Source organism: Balaenoptera physalus (assembly GCF_965194825.1).
Source record: "Balaenoptera physalus genome assembly, chromosome: 15".
Classification (NCBI taxonomy): Eukaryota; Metazoa; Chordata; class Mammalia; order Artiodactyla; family Balaenopteridae; genus Balaenoptera; species Balaenoptera physalus.
Window position 1 is genome coordinate 79,363,078 of NC_138894.1, and position 17,552 is coordinate 79,380,629.

General features: G+C 43.0%; 1 protein-coding gene and 1 pseudogene across 20 annotated transcripts in view; both read left to right on the forward strand.

The window, feature by feature from the left end:
* ITSN2 (intersectin 2) overlaps positions 1–17,552 on the forward strand; it is a gene marked incomplete at its 3' end in the record, with an annotated part of 203,066 nt that overhangs the window by 182,813 nt on the left and 2,701 nt on the right. For 18 of the 19 annotated variants that reach the window (XM_082427412.1, XM_082427407.1, XM_082427414.1 and 15 more), the window contains 5 exons: positions 11,718–11,816; positions 13,465–13,632; positions 14,037–14,252; positions 14,812–14,933; positions 15,665–15,747. In XM_082427412.1, coding sequence (XP_082283538.1) covers positions 11,718–11,816; positions 13,465–13,632; positions 14,037–14,252; positions 14,812–14,933; positions 15,665–15,747 — 688 coding nt within the window. Of the gene's footprint in view, positions 1–11,717; positions 11,817–13,464; positions 13,633–14,036; positions 14,253–14,811; positions 14,934–15,123; positions 15,395–15,664; positions 15,748–17,552 lie in introns of those variants that run through there. The other variant, XM_082427404.1, reaches the window with a different exon arrangement.
* LOC309644074 (importin subunit alpha-1 pseudogene) lies at positions 7–11,709 on the forward strand (annotated as a pseudogene). The gene has a single exon. The product of its transcript is annotated as an importin subunit alpha-1 pseudogene (transcript).

A 17,552-nucleotide genomic window follows, 5' to 3' on the forward strand; every position in this document is an offset into this window, starting at 1 on the left:
GTAACTCCATTCTGGGAATGTAGGCAGGCCAGCCTTGTTCTGAGCCAGGAGGCAGGGGTGTATGGCGGCATGGTGGGGAATCTCAGCAGTGGAAAAGGCCATCTCCATCACCTTCCAAAGGAAACACAAATATGGCAAAGAATTTTCTGATTGCTTTGAGTTGCCTTTCATGTTGAATTGATTTTTCTTGGCACTGGGACCATGATTTTGCCCATCTTAAATAGCAGAGTGTTTTTTTAAGCCTACTTACATAAATCAGCTACTTTATACTCCAAAAAGTCCAGAATGTCACTTTCTTAATTTTGTAAACTGTATTTATTTTATACCCATCTTATTCCAGAAGGACTATAAAATAGCTTACTTAAACATATAAAATGCAACAAGATAAAATAAAATTTAAAATAAGTGGATGGGGAGTTCCCTGGTGGTCCAGTGGTTAGGATTTGGTGCTTTCACGCCGTGGCCCGGGTTCAATCCCTGATCGGGGAACAGAGATCCCACAAGCTGCATGGTGCGGCCAAAAAAAAAAGTGTATGAATAAAATGGGACAAAAGGAAATGAGAGTAGGAAAAAAAATGGTGACACCAGGAATTAGGATAACAAATAAAAAGCGCATCTGTGATCTTATACATATACAAGAAGTGTACGCAGCTGTCATAAAACCTTCCAGAAACCAATGAGAAGACAGAAAACAATTGGTTCCATGATGCCATGGTCATAAATTAAAAACAAGCAGCTAGTAAGGAGAAGTAATGCTAGAACTGTACTCAGAAAGTACACTATGTATATATTCACTGTATATAATATAATGAGTCGGCAACAACCTTAGAGTGATACAGCAATGAGCTTCATATGTCTGGTTATATCATAATAGAAAATTACATTTTGATAAGTCATTTTTATTGATGCTGTTCAGTAATAGAAACTATTACTACACATGTTAAAATGGTGAGGGAAATGAAAGAAAAATCTGTTTTCTTGGTTTTTTTTTGCATTTTTTTTGCTGTTGTTGTGAAGTGCTTCATAGTGGGATATATTATACAGCCCCAGTAGTACTTTATGGGAAAATGCATAATTTTAATATTTTTATTATCAGAAAAGAATGGAAAAATAAGCATAAAATATAAGCTATATAGGCAAAGGATAAAATTCTAAGAGGAAAATAGAGGAAGTAATAAAGATAAAAGCACAAATGATATCAGTCTGTCTGCAAACAGGTACAGTGAAAAGAACTGATAAAATATAACTCCACTAAATCTAATAGAAAAAGAGAAAAAAAACCACAAGTAAAAACAAGAATAGATACAAAGTTATTTCTTAAAAGTGTATGTAATTCAAAATATATGCTAATAAATCTGAAAACATTAACAAAACTTATAGTTTTCTATTAAAGTTTGAAAACTGGTTCAATAAGAATAGAAAATCTAGAGAGAGTCAGGCTCGTGCCATCTTGCCACCACCGTCCGCGCCCAGCCACCCTTTCCCTTTAGACACTCTCAGGCCCCCACCCGCCCCTTTCCAAGCATGTCCCGGGCCACCGCCGCAGAAACCGCACCAACTCTACCCACACATTCTCTATGCGGGACATGCAGCCAGGTCTACAATTATTCTTAGAGCAGAGATGAGCTATCTGGAATGAAGCCAGCAAGTGACCTGTCCATTTAAGCCACAGATGAATTATACTGCAGCCAGCCCAATGTCTACTGCCACTCCAAGTAGTGGAAGAAGTACAGGGAAGTCTATAAGCTTTGCAGCAGAATTGCAGAGTATGATGTTTTTGCTTACAGATTAAAGACTTGAACGTAGACCTGAAACCATAAAACTCCTTTAAGAAAACATAGGTGGTTTTTTCTAGGTGATTCTAGGAGGCCTCTTCATGAAACAGCAGTTTTGGTAGAAGATGTAGTATACACACAGTTAATTAACCTCCTGTGTGGCTGACAGGGTCTTGGTGCTCTGGCCTGGTGTCAGGCCTGAGCCTCCAAGGTGGGAGAGCCGAGTTCAGGACATTGTACCACCAAAGACCTCTCAGCCCCATGTAATATCAATTGGCGAGAGCTCTCCCAAAGATCTTTGTCTCAACGCTAAGACCCAGCTCCACTCAACAGCCAGCAAGCTCCAGTGCTGGACGCCCCATGCCAAACAACTAGCAAGACAGGAACACAGCCCCACCCATTAGCAGAGAGGCTGCCTAAAATCATTCTAAGTTCACAGACACCGCAAAACACACTGCCATATGCAGCCCCACCCACCAGAAAGACAAGATTCCGGCCCACCCACCAGAACACAGGCACCAGTCCCCTCCATCAGGAAGCCTACACAAGCCACTGCCCCAACCTCACCAACTGGGGGCAGACACCAAAAACAACAGGAACAACGAACCTGCAGCCTGTGAAAAGGAGACCCTAAAGGGGTCATAAGTTACACAAAATGAGAAGCCAGAGAAATATGCAGCAGATGAAGGAGCAAGGTAAAAACCCACCAGACCAAACAAATGAAGAGGAAATAGTCCACCTGATAAAGAATTCAGGGTAATGATAGTAAAGATGATCCAAAATCTTGGAAATAGAATGGAGAAAATACAAGAAACGTTTAACAAGGACCTAGGAGAACTAAAGAGCAAACAAACAATGATGAACAACACAATAAGTGAAATTAAAAATTCTCTAGACGGAATCAGTAGCTGAATAACTGAGGCAGAAGAACGGATAAGGGACCTGGAAGATAAAATAGTGGAAATAACTACCGCAGAGCAGAATAAAGAAAAAAGAATGAAAAGAATTGAGGACAGTCTCAGAGACCTCTGGGACAACATTAAACGCACCAACATTCAAATTATAGGGGTCCCAGAAGAAGAGGAGAAAAAGAAAGAGTCTGAGAAAATATTGGAAGAGATTATAGTCAAAGACTTCCCTAATATGGGAAAGGAAATAATCAAGTCCAGGAAGCGCAGAGAGTCCCATACAGGATAAGTCCAAGGAGAAACATGCCAAGACACATATTAATCAAACTATCAAAACTTAAATACAAAGAAAAAATATTAAAAGCAGCAAGGGAAAAGCAACAAATAACATACAAGGGAATCCCCATAAGGTTAACAGCTGATCTTTCAGCAGAAACTCTGCAAGCCAGAAGGGAGCGGCAGGACATATTTAAAGTGATGAAAGGGAAAAACCTACAACCAAGATTACTCTACCCAGTAAGGATCTCATTCAGATTCGACAGAGAAATTAAAACCTTTACAGACAAGCAAAAGTTAAGAGAATTAGGCACCACCAAACCAGATTTACAACAAATGCTAAAGGAACTTCTCTAGGGAGGAAACACAAGAGAAGGAAAAGACCTACAAAAACAAACCCAAAACAATTAAGAAAATGGTAATAGGAACATACATATCGATAATGATGTTAAATGTAAATGGATTAAATGCTCCAACCAAAAGACGTAGACTGGCTGAATGGATACAAAAACAAGACCCATATATATGCTGTCTACAAGAGACCCACTTCAGACCTAGGGATGCATACAGACTGAAAGTGATGGGATGGAAAAAGATATTCCATGCAAATGGAAATCAAAAGAAAGCTGGAGTAGCAGTTCTCATATCAGATAAAATAGACTTTAAAATAAAAACTATATTACAAGAGACAAAGAAGGACACTACATAATGATCAGGGGATCAATCCAAGAAGAAGATATAACAATTGTAAATATTTATGCACCCAACATAGGAGCACCTCAATACATAAGGCAAATGCTAACAGCCATAAAAGTGGAAATCGACAGTAACACAATAATAGTAGGGGACTTTAACACCCCACTTTCACCAATGGACAGATCATCCAAAATGAAAATAAATAAGGAAACACAAAGTTTAAATGACACATTAGACAAGATGGACTTAATTGATATTTATAGGACATTTTGTCCAAAAACAACAGAATACACTTTCTTCTCAAGTGCTCATGGAACATTCTCCAGGATAGATCATATCTTGGGTCACAAATCAAGCCTTGGTAAATTTAAGAAAATTGAAATTGTATCAAGTATCTTTTCCAACCACAACGCTATGAGACTAGATATCAATTACAGGAAAAAAAAACTGTAAAAAATACAAACACATGGAGGCTAAACAATACACTACTAAATAGCCAAGAGATCACTGAAGAAATCAAAGAGGAAATCAAAAACTACCTAGAGACACCGTCCTCAGGCTGACCGTGGTGGACATTTTGAGGGCAGCTGATCCTCAGCCTGTGCGCCCCACACCACTTCCTGTGGAAGCTTGAGCCAGCTGTGTAGCTTTCTCCCTTTGTCTCATAACCATGTCCATCAATGAGAATGCTAATTCACCAGCTGCCTGCCTTAACAGATTCAGAAACAAGGGGAAAGACAGTACAGAAATGAGGCAGCACTGAATAGAGGTTAATGTGGAGTTCCAGAAAGCTAAGAAGGATGACCAGATGCTGAAAAGGAGAAATGTCAGCTCTTTTCCAGATGCTGCTTCTTCTCCACTGCAGGAAAACCACAACAACCAGGGTGCTGTAAGTTGGTCTGTTGATGACATTGTCAAAGGCATAAATAGCAACAATTTGGAAAGCCAGCTCCAAGGTACTCAAGCTGCTAGGAAACTGCTTTCTAGGGAAAAACAGCCCCCCATAGACAGCATAATCTGGGCTGGTTTGATTCCAAAACTGTGTCCTTCTTGGGCAGAACTGACTGTAGTCCCATTCAGTTTGAATCTGCTTGGGCCGTCACTAACATTGCTTCCGGGACATCAAAACAGACCAAGGCTGTGGTAGATGGAGGTGCTATCCCAGCATTCATTTCTCTGTTGGCATCTCCCCATGCTCACATCAGTGAACAAGCTGTATGGGCTCTAGGAAACATTGCAGGTGATGGCTCAGTTTTCCGAGACTTGGTTATTAAGTATGGTGCAGTTGACCCGCTCTTGGCACTTTTGGCGGTTCCTGATACGTCATCTTTAGCATGTGGTTACTTACGTAATCTTACCTGGACACTTTCAAATCTTTGTTGCAACAAGAATCCCGCACCCCCCCTTAGACGCTGTTGAGCAAATTCTTCCTACTTTAGTTCGTCTCCTGCATCACGATGATCCAGAAGTTTTAGCTGATACCTGCTGGGCTATTTCCTACCTTACCAGTGGTCCAAATGAATGGATTGAAATGGTTGTGAATACTGGGGTTGTACCCCAACTTTTGAAGCTTTTAGGAGCTACTGAATTGCTAATTGTGATTCCCATGCTAAGAGCCATAGGGAATATTGTCACTGGGACAGATGAACAGACTCAGATTGTAATGGATGCAGGAGCACTTGCCATCTTTCCCAGCCTGCTAACAAACTCCAAAACTAATATTCAGAAGGAAGCTACGTGGACAATGTCAAACATCACGGCTGCCCGCCAGGACAAGATATAACAAGTCGTAAATCATGGATTAGTCCCATTCCTTGTTGGCGTTCTCTCTAAGACAGACTTTAAGACACAAAAGGAAGCTGTATGGGCTGTGACCAACTATACAAGTGGCGGAACAGTTGAGCAGATCGTATACCTTGTTCATTGTGGCATAATAGAACCATTGATGAACCTCCTAACTGCAAAAGACACCAAAATTATTCTGGTTATTCTGGCTGCCATTTCAGATATCTTTCAGGCTGCTGAGAAACTAGGTGAAACTGAGAAACTTAGTATAATGATTGAAGAATGTGGAGGTTTGGACAAAATTGAAGCTCTACAAAACCATGAAAATGAGTCTGTGTACAAAGCTTCATTAAACTTGATTGAGAAGTATTTCTCTGTGGAAGAAGAGGAAGATCAAAATGTTGTGCTGGAAACTACCTCTGAAGGGTATACATTCCAAGTTCAGGATGGCACTGCTGGGGCCTTCAGCTTTTAGACTGTACCTCTGAGGCATAAAGTTGTTTGTTGTATACTATGTTTGGTAGAAGTTTGTCTTACTGTTTCTCTACTAAGAACTCTTTTTACATGTGGTTTGTTATTGTAGCACTTTTTACAAAGAAACTATACTTGAACAGTTCCAAACTGTACATACTGTATGAAGCTTCTCCTCTCAATGGGCTTCTTATTTCTATGTGGAATTTCATACCTTGCAGTGTCCTGTAAATAAAGATTAAATTCCACCTTTTTCTTTACTTCAAAAAAAAAATTACCGAGAAACAAGCGACAGTGAAAACTCGATGACCCAAAACCTATGGGATGCAGCAAAAGCAGTTCTAAGAGGGAAGTTTATAGCAATCCTACCTCAAGAAAAAAGAAAAATCTCAAATAAACAACAAAACCTTACACCTAAAGCAATTAGAGAAAAGAACAACAACAAAAAAAAACCCCAAAGTTAGCAGAAGGAAAGAAATCATAAAGCTCAGATCAGAAATCAATGAAAAAGAAATGAAGGAAACAGTAGCAAATATCAATAAAACTAAAAGCTGGTTCTTTGGGAAGATAAACAAAATTGATAAACCATTAGCCAGACTCATCAACAAAAAAAAGGGAGAAGACTCAAATCAACAGAATTAGAAATGAAAAAGAAGTAACAACTGACACTGCAGAAATACAAAGGATCATGAGAGATTACTACAAGCAACTATATGCCAATAAAATGGACAACCTGGAAGAAATGGACAAATTCTTAGAAAAGCACAACCTTCCGAGACTGAACCAGGAAGAAATAGAAAATATAAACAGACCAATCACAAGCACTGAAATTGAAACTGTGATTAAAAATATTCCAACAAACAAAAAGCCCAGGACCAGATGGCTTCACAGGTGAATTCTATCAAACATTTAGAGAAGAGCTAACACCTATCCTTCTCAAACTCTTCCAAAATATAGCAGAGGGAGGAACACTCCCAAATTCATTCTATGAGGCCACCATCACCCTGATACCAAAACCAGACAGAGATGTCACACACACACAAAAAAACTACAGGCCAATATCACTGATGAACATAGATGCAAAAATCCTCAACAAAATACTAGCAAACAGAATCCAACAGCACATTAAAAGGATCATACACCATGATCAAGTGGGGTTTATCCCAGGAATGCAAGGATTCTTCAGTATATGCCAATCAGTCATTGTGATACATCATATTCACAAATTGAAGGATAAAAACCATATGGTAATTTCAATAGATGCAGAAAAGCTTTTGACAAAATTCAACACCCATTTATGATAAAAATTCTCCAGAAAGTAGGCATAGAGGCAACCTACCTCAACATAATAAAAGCCATATATGACAGACCCACAGCCAACATTGTTCTCAATGATGAAAAACTGAAACCATTTCCTCTAAGATCAGGAACAAGACAAGGATGTCCACTCTCATCACTATTATTCAACATAGTTTTGGAAGTTTTAGCCACAGCAATCAGAGAAGAAAAAGAAATAAAAGGAATCCAAATTGGAAAAGAAGAAGTAAAGCTGTCACTGTTTGCAGATGCCATGATACTATACATAGAGAATCCTAAAGATTCTACCAGAAAACTACTAGAGCTAATCAATGAATTTGGTAAAGTAGCAGGATACAAAATTAATGCACAGAAATCTCTTGCATTCCTATACACTAATGATGAGAAATTAAGGAAACACTCCCATTTACCAATGCAACAAAAAGAGTAAAATATCTAGGAATAAACCTACCTAGGGAGACAAAAGACCTGTATGCAGAAAACTATAAGACACTGATGAAAGAAATTAAAGATCATACCAACAGATGGAGAGATATACCATGTTCTTGGATTGGAAGAATCAATATTGTGAAAATGACTGTACTACCCAAAGCAATCTACAGATTCAGTGCAATCCCTATCAAATTACCAGTGCCATTTTTCACAGAACTAGAACAAAAAATTTCACGATTTGTATGGAAACACAAAAGACCCCGAATAGTCAAAGCAATCTTGAGAAAGAAAAACGGAGCTGGAGGAATCAGGCTCTCTGACTTCAGACTATACTACAAAGCTACAGTAATCAAGACGGTATGGTACTGGCACAAAAACAGAAATGTAGATTAATGGAACAGGATAGAAAGCCCAGAGATAAACCCACGCACATATGGTCACCTTATCTTTGATAAAGGAGGCAGGAATATACAATGGAGAAAAGACAGCCTCTTCAATAAGTGGTGCTGGAAAAACTGGACAGCTTTATGTAAAAGAATGAAATTAGAACACTTCCTAACATCATACACAAAAATAAACTCAAAATGGATTAAAGACCTAAATGTAAGGCTAAACACTATAAAACTCTTAGAGGAAAACATAGGCAGAGCACTCTATGACATAAATCACAGCAAGATCCTTTTTGACCCGCCTCCTAGAGAAATGGAAATAAAAATAAACAAATGGGACCTAATTAAATTTAAAAGCTTTTGCACAGCAAAGGAAACCACAAAGAAGACGAAAAGACAACCCTCAGAATGGGAGAAAATATTTGCAAACAAAGCAACTGACAAAAGATTAATCTCCAAAATATACAAGCAGCTCATGGAGCTCAATATCAAAAAAACAAACAACCCAATCCAAAAACGGGCAGAAGACCTAAAGAGACATTTCTCCAAAGAAGATATACAGATTGCCAACAAACACATGAAAGGATGCTCAACATCACTAATCATTAGAGAAATGCAAATCAAAACTACAATGAGATATCACCTCACACCGGTCAGAATGGCCATCATCAAAAAATCTACAAACAATAAATGCTGGAGAGGGTGTGGAGAAAAGGGAACCCTCTTGCATTCTTGGTGGGAATGTAAATTGATACAGCCACTATGGAGAACAGTATGGAGGTTCCTTAAAAAACTAAAAATAAAATTACCATATGACCCAGCAATCCCACTACTGGGCATATACCCTGAGAAAACCATAATTCAGAAAGAGACATGTACCACAATGTCTATTGTGCAGCACTATTTACAATAGCCAGGACATGGAAGCAACCTAAGTGTCCATCAACAGATGAATGGATAAAGAAGATGTGGCACATATATACAATGGAATATTACTCAGCCATAAAAAATGCAATTGAGCTATTTGTGGTGAGATGGATGGACCTAGAGTCTGTCATACAGAGTGAAAGTAAGTCAGAAAAACAAATACCGTATGCTAACACATAATATGAAATCTAAAAAAACAAAAATGGTTCTGATGAACCTAGGGGCAGGACAGGAATAAAGACACAGATGTAGAGAATGGACTTGAGGACATGGGAAGGGGAAGGGGAAGCTGGGACGAAGTGAGTGGCATGGACATATATACACTACCAAATGTAAAATAGAGAGCTAGTGGGAAGCAGCTGCATAGCACAGGGAGATCAGCTCGGTGCTCTGTGACCACCTAGAGGGCTGGGATAGGGAGGGTGGGAGGGAGACACAAGAGGGAGGAGATATGGGGATATATGTATACATATAGCTGATTCACTTTGTTATACAGCAGAAACTAACACAACATTTTAAAGTTAATTACACTCCAATAAAGATGTTTAAAAAAAGAATAGAAAATCTGAAGATAATATTAAACAAGGGAAAAAACTGAGTAACCTACCCCAAAAGAGGAGCTAGTTTCACTTGATGGATTTAATGGTGAATTCTTTACAACAATAAAGGAATAGATTATTCCATTTTATATAAACTGTTACAGATCCCAGAAAAAAATAGAAAGCCTACCTAATTCATTATATAAGACAAAAGTGACTCTAACCCCAAGGCCTGTTTTTGTATTTGTGTTTAATTACAAAAATGAAAAAAAAAGTTATAACTGAATATCTTTTATAAATATAGTTGTTAAAATCTTAATTAAAATAACAGTGAATAAAATTAAGCATTACGTGAAAAGAAGAGTCTGTCATAACCAAATAGGATCAATTCCAGGAGGCAACACAGTTTCATGCTCAGAACAAGACAGCCTTCAGAATTGGACTGCTCGGGCTGAAATTCCAGCCCCATCATGGTCCACTGTGTGACCAGGACAAGTTTCTTAACATTTGGTGCCTTAAGTCCCCTCATCTCTCACCTGGAGATAATCAGATAATACTTTTAAAGTACTTTAACACAGAGACCAGCACATAGTAAGCATTCAATAAATGCTAATTTTATTTATTTATCTTATGATGATCTCAGGGATGTAAAAATGGTTCAGTATAAGGCACTGAGGACAGAGCCCTTCAATTGGTGGGAGGCAAGGTGTTGCCTAGAAATGAACTAGAAGAAACATAGAAAGAAACCAAGATCACAGAAACAAACATTAATCAGAATAATTAGATAAATGTGGAATTATGAGTATATGTGAACGTTTTAAAATAATAGTAGTATTAAATATAGGACATTTACCTTCTAAAGCATAGTAAAAGATTAAAAATTTTTTCAAATAGTGATAAAAATAGGAATTAAAAAAATAGGATGTAAATGGGACGTCAGTATCACCACAGTTGTAACAATAGCAAAAATAAAAAGTGTTTAGTCTCATAATGAAAGGCGTGGTGTTGATTACGTTAAAAAGCAGATCTAACAAGCTGTGTTCTAAAATGTCACTTTTTAAAAAGACTCAGAAAATATAGAAATAAATACCATGAAGATGCTTATCTTAGAAACATATATATATCCAAAAACAAAAGGAGGGGGTAATTTTAATATCCCATAGTGGGAAATGATTAGGTAAATTATAGTAAATGTATTATTTTTCAGTCATTAAAATGATCATACTAGAGTACTAGCTACTCTGTTAGGTCCTGTACTAGTCCTAGGAGCAGAAGCAAATAAATGTGGTCCTTGGCATCCTGGAGTTAACAGTCTGGGTGGGAGTTATGGAGACACCTCATATGTGATGCCTCTACCTGTGTTACCTAGTCCAGATGTGGCACGATGATAAAGGAAGCCTTGGGGGCTTGAGAAGGATCACTGAAAAGGAGGGGAGGCGTGAAGAAGGGGAGAGCCTGGACTGGAGGAGGCTAATCTGAGTCTTCAGAGATGAATATGAATTAGCCAAGTGAAGGAAGAGTAGAAGGGACATTGTGAGCCTGGCTCATAGCAGGTGCTCAGTAAATGTATTGTTATGAATGAAGCAGGGTGATGAGCAGGCAGAGATGGGGGAGATCAAGAGCTACTTAGAAGACAGACTGGCATCAGTGGTAACTCCTAGGTATGTGTGGGGGAAGGTGAGTGCGTGAAGAATGGTGCTACCAACTCTGGAAGGAATAGGGGTAGAAGAGGATGCTTTTATGAGGGAAAACGAGGACTTCACTTGGGGGTATGTTGGGGTATTGAGGTGCCTTTGGGACATCCAGGTGAGACGGAGAGTAATTTGGCAAGTGTAGAGCTCCACAGCTGGTCTGGGTCACACTGTGGGGCTCAGTTGTGTGGGATCTTGGGCAGAGGAGAGGAAAGGAGTGAGGAAGACTGAGAGGGTCAGTGGGCTGGGAAGACAGTCTGGTTCTGGAAGCAGTGGGAGGGAGGGATTGCACAGGCTGTCAAACGCACATAAGAAAGAACTGAAAGCATCCGCTGGCTTTGGCACATGAGGTGGGATATTCCTGCTGTTAACCTGATACGTATCATTTTGGATCCTGAGTTTTTAAAAGAAGTTAGAAATCTAAAAGGTGGTCAAAGTCAGGAGAATAGCCAATGTTTCCTTGTTTTCCTTAGGCTATGATTTCCTCACAAGCCTCTCAATTATTTTGCAGAAGCTGGCATCTGACCCTCGATGTAAAGGAATGCCCCTTTCCAGCTTCCTGCTGAAGCCCATGCAGAGGATCACCCGCTACCCCCTCCTCATCAGAAGTGTGAGTGCCCAGCTGGGAGAAGCAGGACCCTTTGAGGTTCACAGAGGCTGATAGTCAGGGAGCCTCCAAATACACCAGCCACCCACCCCATGGTCCTACTCCACTGTCTGATGGACCAGGCACCGTGTGTGTGTGTGTGTGTGTGTGCGCACGCGCCCATGGACACACATGCAGTCTGAAGGGATAAATCCTTGAAGTGGGCAAATAAAAGAGGTATCCAGGGTCATTTGGGTTACCTGTCCTCCCCCTTCCCAGGAAGCTCCCTGGCCTCTCGGGGTCATGAGTGTATGTTGTCTAGGCAGGGCAACGGCCTCTAGGTCTCCAGCTGTGGAAGGAGTCCACAGTTAGTATGACCTTGGGGTCCAGTCTTCCTGCTGAGATCTGAATTCATCTACCAGCTGAATGTGTAGCCTAGACGTCCCAGCAGTCTCCACTCAGTGTCCTAGACAGCTCATCGTCCCCTGGCTGTACCCTACCTCAGCTGGCTGACTGCACAGTCCCTCCACAATTCCACTCATCTTTCTGAGACAAACAATGTTGGCCTCTCGGGCTGATATGCCTTCTAAGGAGAAGGCAGACTTTCAAAGTATTATTCCACAGGTAATCATTGAGGTAATTTTAATCATCTTACAAAGGAAAACAGTAGAAATAATATAAGACTGTTGCTTTTATTGATGATGCCTTGATCTCTGGTCTGTAAGCCATGTTAACTCAATATAGACCTTATGTTACAGAGCTAATGTCACAGTTCTGATACCAAATGGACCTGTTAATACACATTAATCCACAGTCCCTTACCTGAAATATTTGGGGCCAGATGTGTTTCAGAATTCAGAATGTAATTCAAATGCTGTATATTACATGACACCCCAACAAAGCCTGGGCAGCACCGATAAGCAACACATTAATAGTCCTACAGTGAAATTCATGAATAATCACTGTAAGTAGACTTAAAAAGTACATCTCTTCAGTTTAGGTCAAGTTTTGCCACTAAATGAGTAATGAAAAAAGCTTTAGGCTTTCAGAGCTTTTTCACATTTTGGAACTGTAAATGAAGCACAGGAGTTGTCTACTGATGGGCCCACTAATTTCCAGAGGGACCACACAAATTTGCATCCTCTATCCCTTTACCTTTGGAACATTAGTGTGAAGTCACTTTCCAATGAAATGAATGCATTTTCCTACATGCTGACAACATGGTTTTATTGTGTTTTTTCCGTGGCAGGGGATTCATTGCTTTCAGCAGATTTCTCAGAAGGATCAATGACCCCAAAAATATAATGAAATGTTGCTATTCACCAAGTTAACATACTTCTCAAAGGTGCAGCCAGTTTATACTGGAGGGTTCACCCTAAAGGCACATGGCTTAAGTTACTAGGGGAAGTAGGGAGGCACCCTTACATATACAGCCTATCCCCAGACCCAGCTAGAGAGCCACCAGAGACCCACAGGGCACTTGGTCCACGTAGCGCTTGGCCCACCCTCTTGTCACTGAGTCACCTGTCTCCCCGAGAACTCAGGGGCTCTGAGCCTCTCAAGGGTAAACGACTGTCTCGCCCACTATTGTATTTCCAGCGCCCAGCACCCAGCTGGCAGGGCAGGTGGAAGACGTAAGACATCCCACATGACGCAGCCCCCTCTCTTCCAGATTCTGGAGAACACCCCAGAAAATCACGTGGACCACTCCTCTCTGAAGCTGGCCCTCGAGCGGGCAGAGGAGCTCTGCTCGCAAGTTAATGAAGGCGTTCGGGAGAAGGAAAATTCAGACCGCCTGGAGTGGATCCAGACTCACGTGCAGTGCGAAGGTCTCGCGGAGGTGAGGCCCGTGGGGCCGAGCTGGGTGCCGCCAGGCAGGCTCTGGGCGGGGAACCAGGGTCGTGCCTTCCCCTAGTGTAGACAGTCTACGCCTCCGCTCAGCCCATGCAGACGCAGCATCCTGCCCATTCTTGGGTTGTCATCTTCCTTTCTCATAAAGACAGGTGTTTTGAGTTCTTGGAATTCAGCCGGTAGAATCAGTATTCTGTGGGTTTGTAAGTAATTATTTTCACTGTGCCAGTCTGAACTTTGAAGAGAAATAAATGTAAGGATCTTTTGTGTAAAAGTGAATGATTACAGCCACATTCCCACCTAGAAGGGTCTACCGCACCTCCCTCAGGTCCAGGGCACTGGCCTCGCCAGGGGTGCTGGGAGTTACAAAGTGACAGTTTCTTTCTCTTTAAGCAACTTGTTTTCAACTCCCTCACCAACTGCCTGGGGCCCCGCAAGCTCCTGCACAGCGGAAAGCTGTACAAGACCAAGAGCAACAAGGAGCTGCACGGGTTCCTCTTCAATGACTTCCTGCTTCTCACCTACATGGTCAAGCAGTTTGCTGTTTCCTCGGGCTCGGAGAAACTTTTCAGCTCTAAGTCCAACGCTCAGTTCAAAATGTATAAAATGGTAAGTGTAACGTTCCTGGCAGTAGCATCAAGAGCACAACGAGGTGTTTCCTTTAAGGACCTCCGTCCCAGCCTGAGCCTTTCCTGTCCTCATGGGACTCTCTCCACCTGCCTCCAGACGGCTCACGCTTCCTTTGTCACTTCCCAGGGAAGAAGGCTAGTGTGGCTGGGCCTTCACTGCCCTCTGACAGCCACCAGCTGGATCCCAGCTTCCTTCCCAGCAAACACGATGTGTGATCCCGCCTCCATCCACATTCAGCATCGGGTCTCTCCGTAAAACCAAGGCTGACACGAAGGGTCAAGTGTCAGTGCCTGGAGGAGAGACCCTGTCACGTGAGCTGTCACAGACACTCGGAGCTCCTGTCCCCACTTTAGTAACATCTGATCTACCCTAGATATTTACTTTCACGAAACAGAGGCAGTTTCTTTTCTCCTAAGTAAAGGACTCTGGAAGCTGGACCCCTCTACAAGGCTCTTCAGAACAGACAGTTCTCTGGACGTGGGAGGGAGGAGTGTTCTGACCCATTTCACAGCCTGTGTTTTGGCCCTAATTCTTTCAGCCCATTTTCCTGAATGAAGCCTTGGTGAAACTGCCCACAGACCCTTCCAGCGATGAACCTGTCTTCCACATTTCTCACATTGACCGGGTCTACACCCTCCGGACAGACAACGTTAATGAGAGGTCAGTCCTGACCACGCGTGACCTGCCTTGGGGCCTAGGAGAAAGCCCGACCTCTCCCTCCGCCGTAAACCCACCTCCAGCCCGTGCTCACGCCCTACTCATTCCCCCTCCACCACAGTCCCACTGGCAGGCCTCGGTTTAGACGTACCAGGTTACCGCAAACGCCTCTAACACACTTCCCTGCTTCCAGCCTCTCCTCGGGATCTTCTGAAGTGGGAGAGCCAACACCTCACTTCCTACTGCAATCCCTCAGGGACAGTCTGTTCTCCTTCGCCTGCTCTCTGGGGCTGTCCCGTGCCTCTGGGTCTCAGTCCCACCCCTGCACTCCAGCCGGATTGTCTGCTCTCCCCCACTGCCCTCTGCATGGGTGCCTTCTTCCCTCCCTGCCTGGCCAGCCACGTGTCCTCTGTCCTCTGGGTGTAGCTCCTCCTCCGCTGTGTGCACAGCTCTCTGTGCAATAGAACCTGTCATTTGTCGTGCTGAGCTGCCATTGCATCTTCCATCTCTGTGCGCCCAGCACCTGACAAGTGCCTGGTGCTGTCAAGAACTTTCTAGAAATTCTCAAGCTTGATCCTCAATTAGCAAACGAGTCCTTCAGTTGAATTACTGTGAAGTCTATGATTGGGAACTTCTCAAAGCCAAGGTTAGCGAGCACAGAGCTCTGGGGCTCCTGGTGGACCTGTAAGACGTGTGAGAAATCTGCCCGATGGCGCTCTCTGCTTCTCCTCCAGGACGGCCTGGGTCCAGAAGATCAAGGCGGCATCTGAGCAGTACATCGACACTGAAAAGAAGAAACGGGAGAAGGCTTATCAAGGTAGTCGGGGGTGCCTGGGAGGGTTGGAACCAGCCACCAGGGGGCCCTGGGCACTGGGTGGGGTCCCAGCTTCAGGGCACAGGCTGCTGCTCCTGCAGTGAGGGGATAAACAGGGACAGCCAGAAAGACCAGACTTGCCGCGAGCGAGCTCGGCAGAGCCCGCTGGCCTCCTGCAGGCGTTTCAAACCTCCTGGGGGCCTCCCTGAGCCCCCCCCCACTGCCCCCTACACAGACGGGGGTCATCCAGTGCGAGCCCTGGGACCTCCCTTCTCTCTGTGGCAAAGTCTCTGTCCCTCTGCCCCACACACGCTCTTCACTCCTGTTTCCAGGAGGAGGGGTCTGTCCTTTGCATAACCAGCCCTGCCTCTGCTTGGTCCATTTTGCTCCATCAAACTTCACTTCTACGGCCTGTTTCCCCTCAGCTCATCCACACTCTGCTCCTCCTCCCCCACCACCCAGCCTCTACCCCAGCCCTCCTCCAGGTCCAGCCAGCCTCCCTCTCCAAGCACTGGGGCCGGGACCCCACACTCAGAACCCTTCACCCCGCTTGCTGTCCCATCACTCTGTGCGAATGGCTTGCTCACACGACGTCAGTGACCACCCCCAACAACTTGGCTCGCTTTCCCCAACAGCAGGAAATTGAGGCCCCTCCCTCCCCCGGACCCCATGACACCCCTGAGGGTCCTTCTAACCATCAGATCTTCTTTCATCATCTCCTTCCTAGCTCTGCTTCCTCCCACCGTACCCCGGGAGTTCTGAGCCTCTCTCCCTAATGTCACCCCAGCTTCAGCGGTCACAGCTGGCCTGCTGTCCCTGCAGCCCCTGCTCTCCAGAAACACCTGCACCACTCCTCCCATGGGATTAACCTCCTTCCAGAAGTAGCTCCTCCCGAGAATCTCAGTGGACGGTAGTTATTGTCCTTGGGCGCACACTGGTAATGTGCTCTCCGACCACTCCCTTCCCCCTGCATCTCTAGACAGTTGCTGAGTCCCGCATGTTCTCTCCATGGTTCTCTTCCCCATATGCATAGTCTTGTCCTCTCCTGGTGGCACAGCCCTATCAAGACCCTCCAGTCTCCCACCAGGCTATGGCACGAGGCCCTTCCCTGACCAGTCCTCCCACTTAGGTTCCTGGCTGCTGGAGTTGCAGCTCTTTATGTTTTTTAACTCAGGTTTCCCTTATTTTGTTATATACTCCTGAAAGGTACGTGTAAATTGGCTTTTGCTAATTGAATCTTATTTTAATGGTACTTTAAAGGCATGCTATTGAAAAATCAATGATTGAATCTTTTCAGAAAGCATATAATGATCTAATTGGTCGAAGATAAATCAAAGTTTTTCTTTATTAGTTTTGCTTAACACCATTATCTGTACATATTGTTATGCACTTTCCACGTGTTCCATTCTTTAGACATTTATTACTTACTCTGTGCCAGGCCCTGTGCTAGGCTTAACTGGGCCTACAAAATGAATATGGCCCAGCCCTGCCTTCAAGGGGAACTGAATGCAAGTGCCTGCTGGGCGGGTGGGCACATACGAGGGGTGGGCCACTTATCACAGAGAAGGTTCTACTTGCCCTGAGCTTTGAAAAGTCAGTAGCTCACCAAGCAGCTTTTCTGTTAGTTTTTAAACCCCTAAGGGCAAACCCTGCTTAACTAACTTTATAGTTACCAATCTGAGTTCACTAACTCATTTCTCTCCATATTAAAAGTGTTTCTGAGTACCTCCTTAAATAGAATAAGGTCTTAAGTAAAAGTTTATAAGCTAAAGTGTTTACATGTAATTGGAATTATGGTGAGCAGTTAA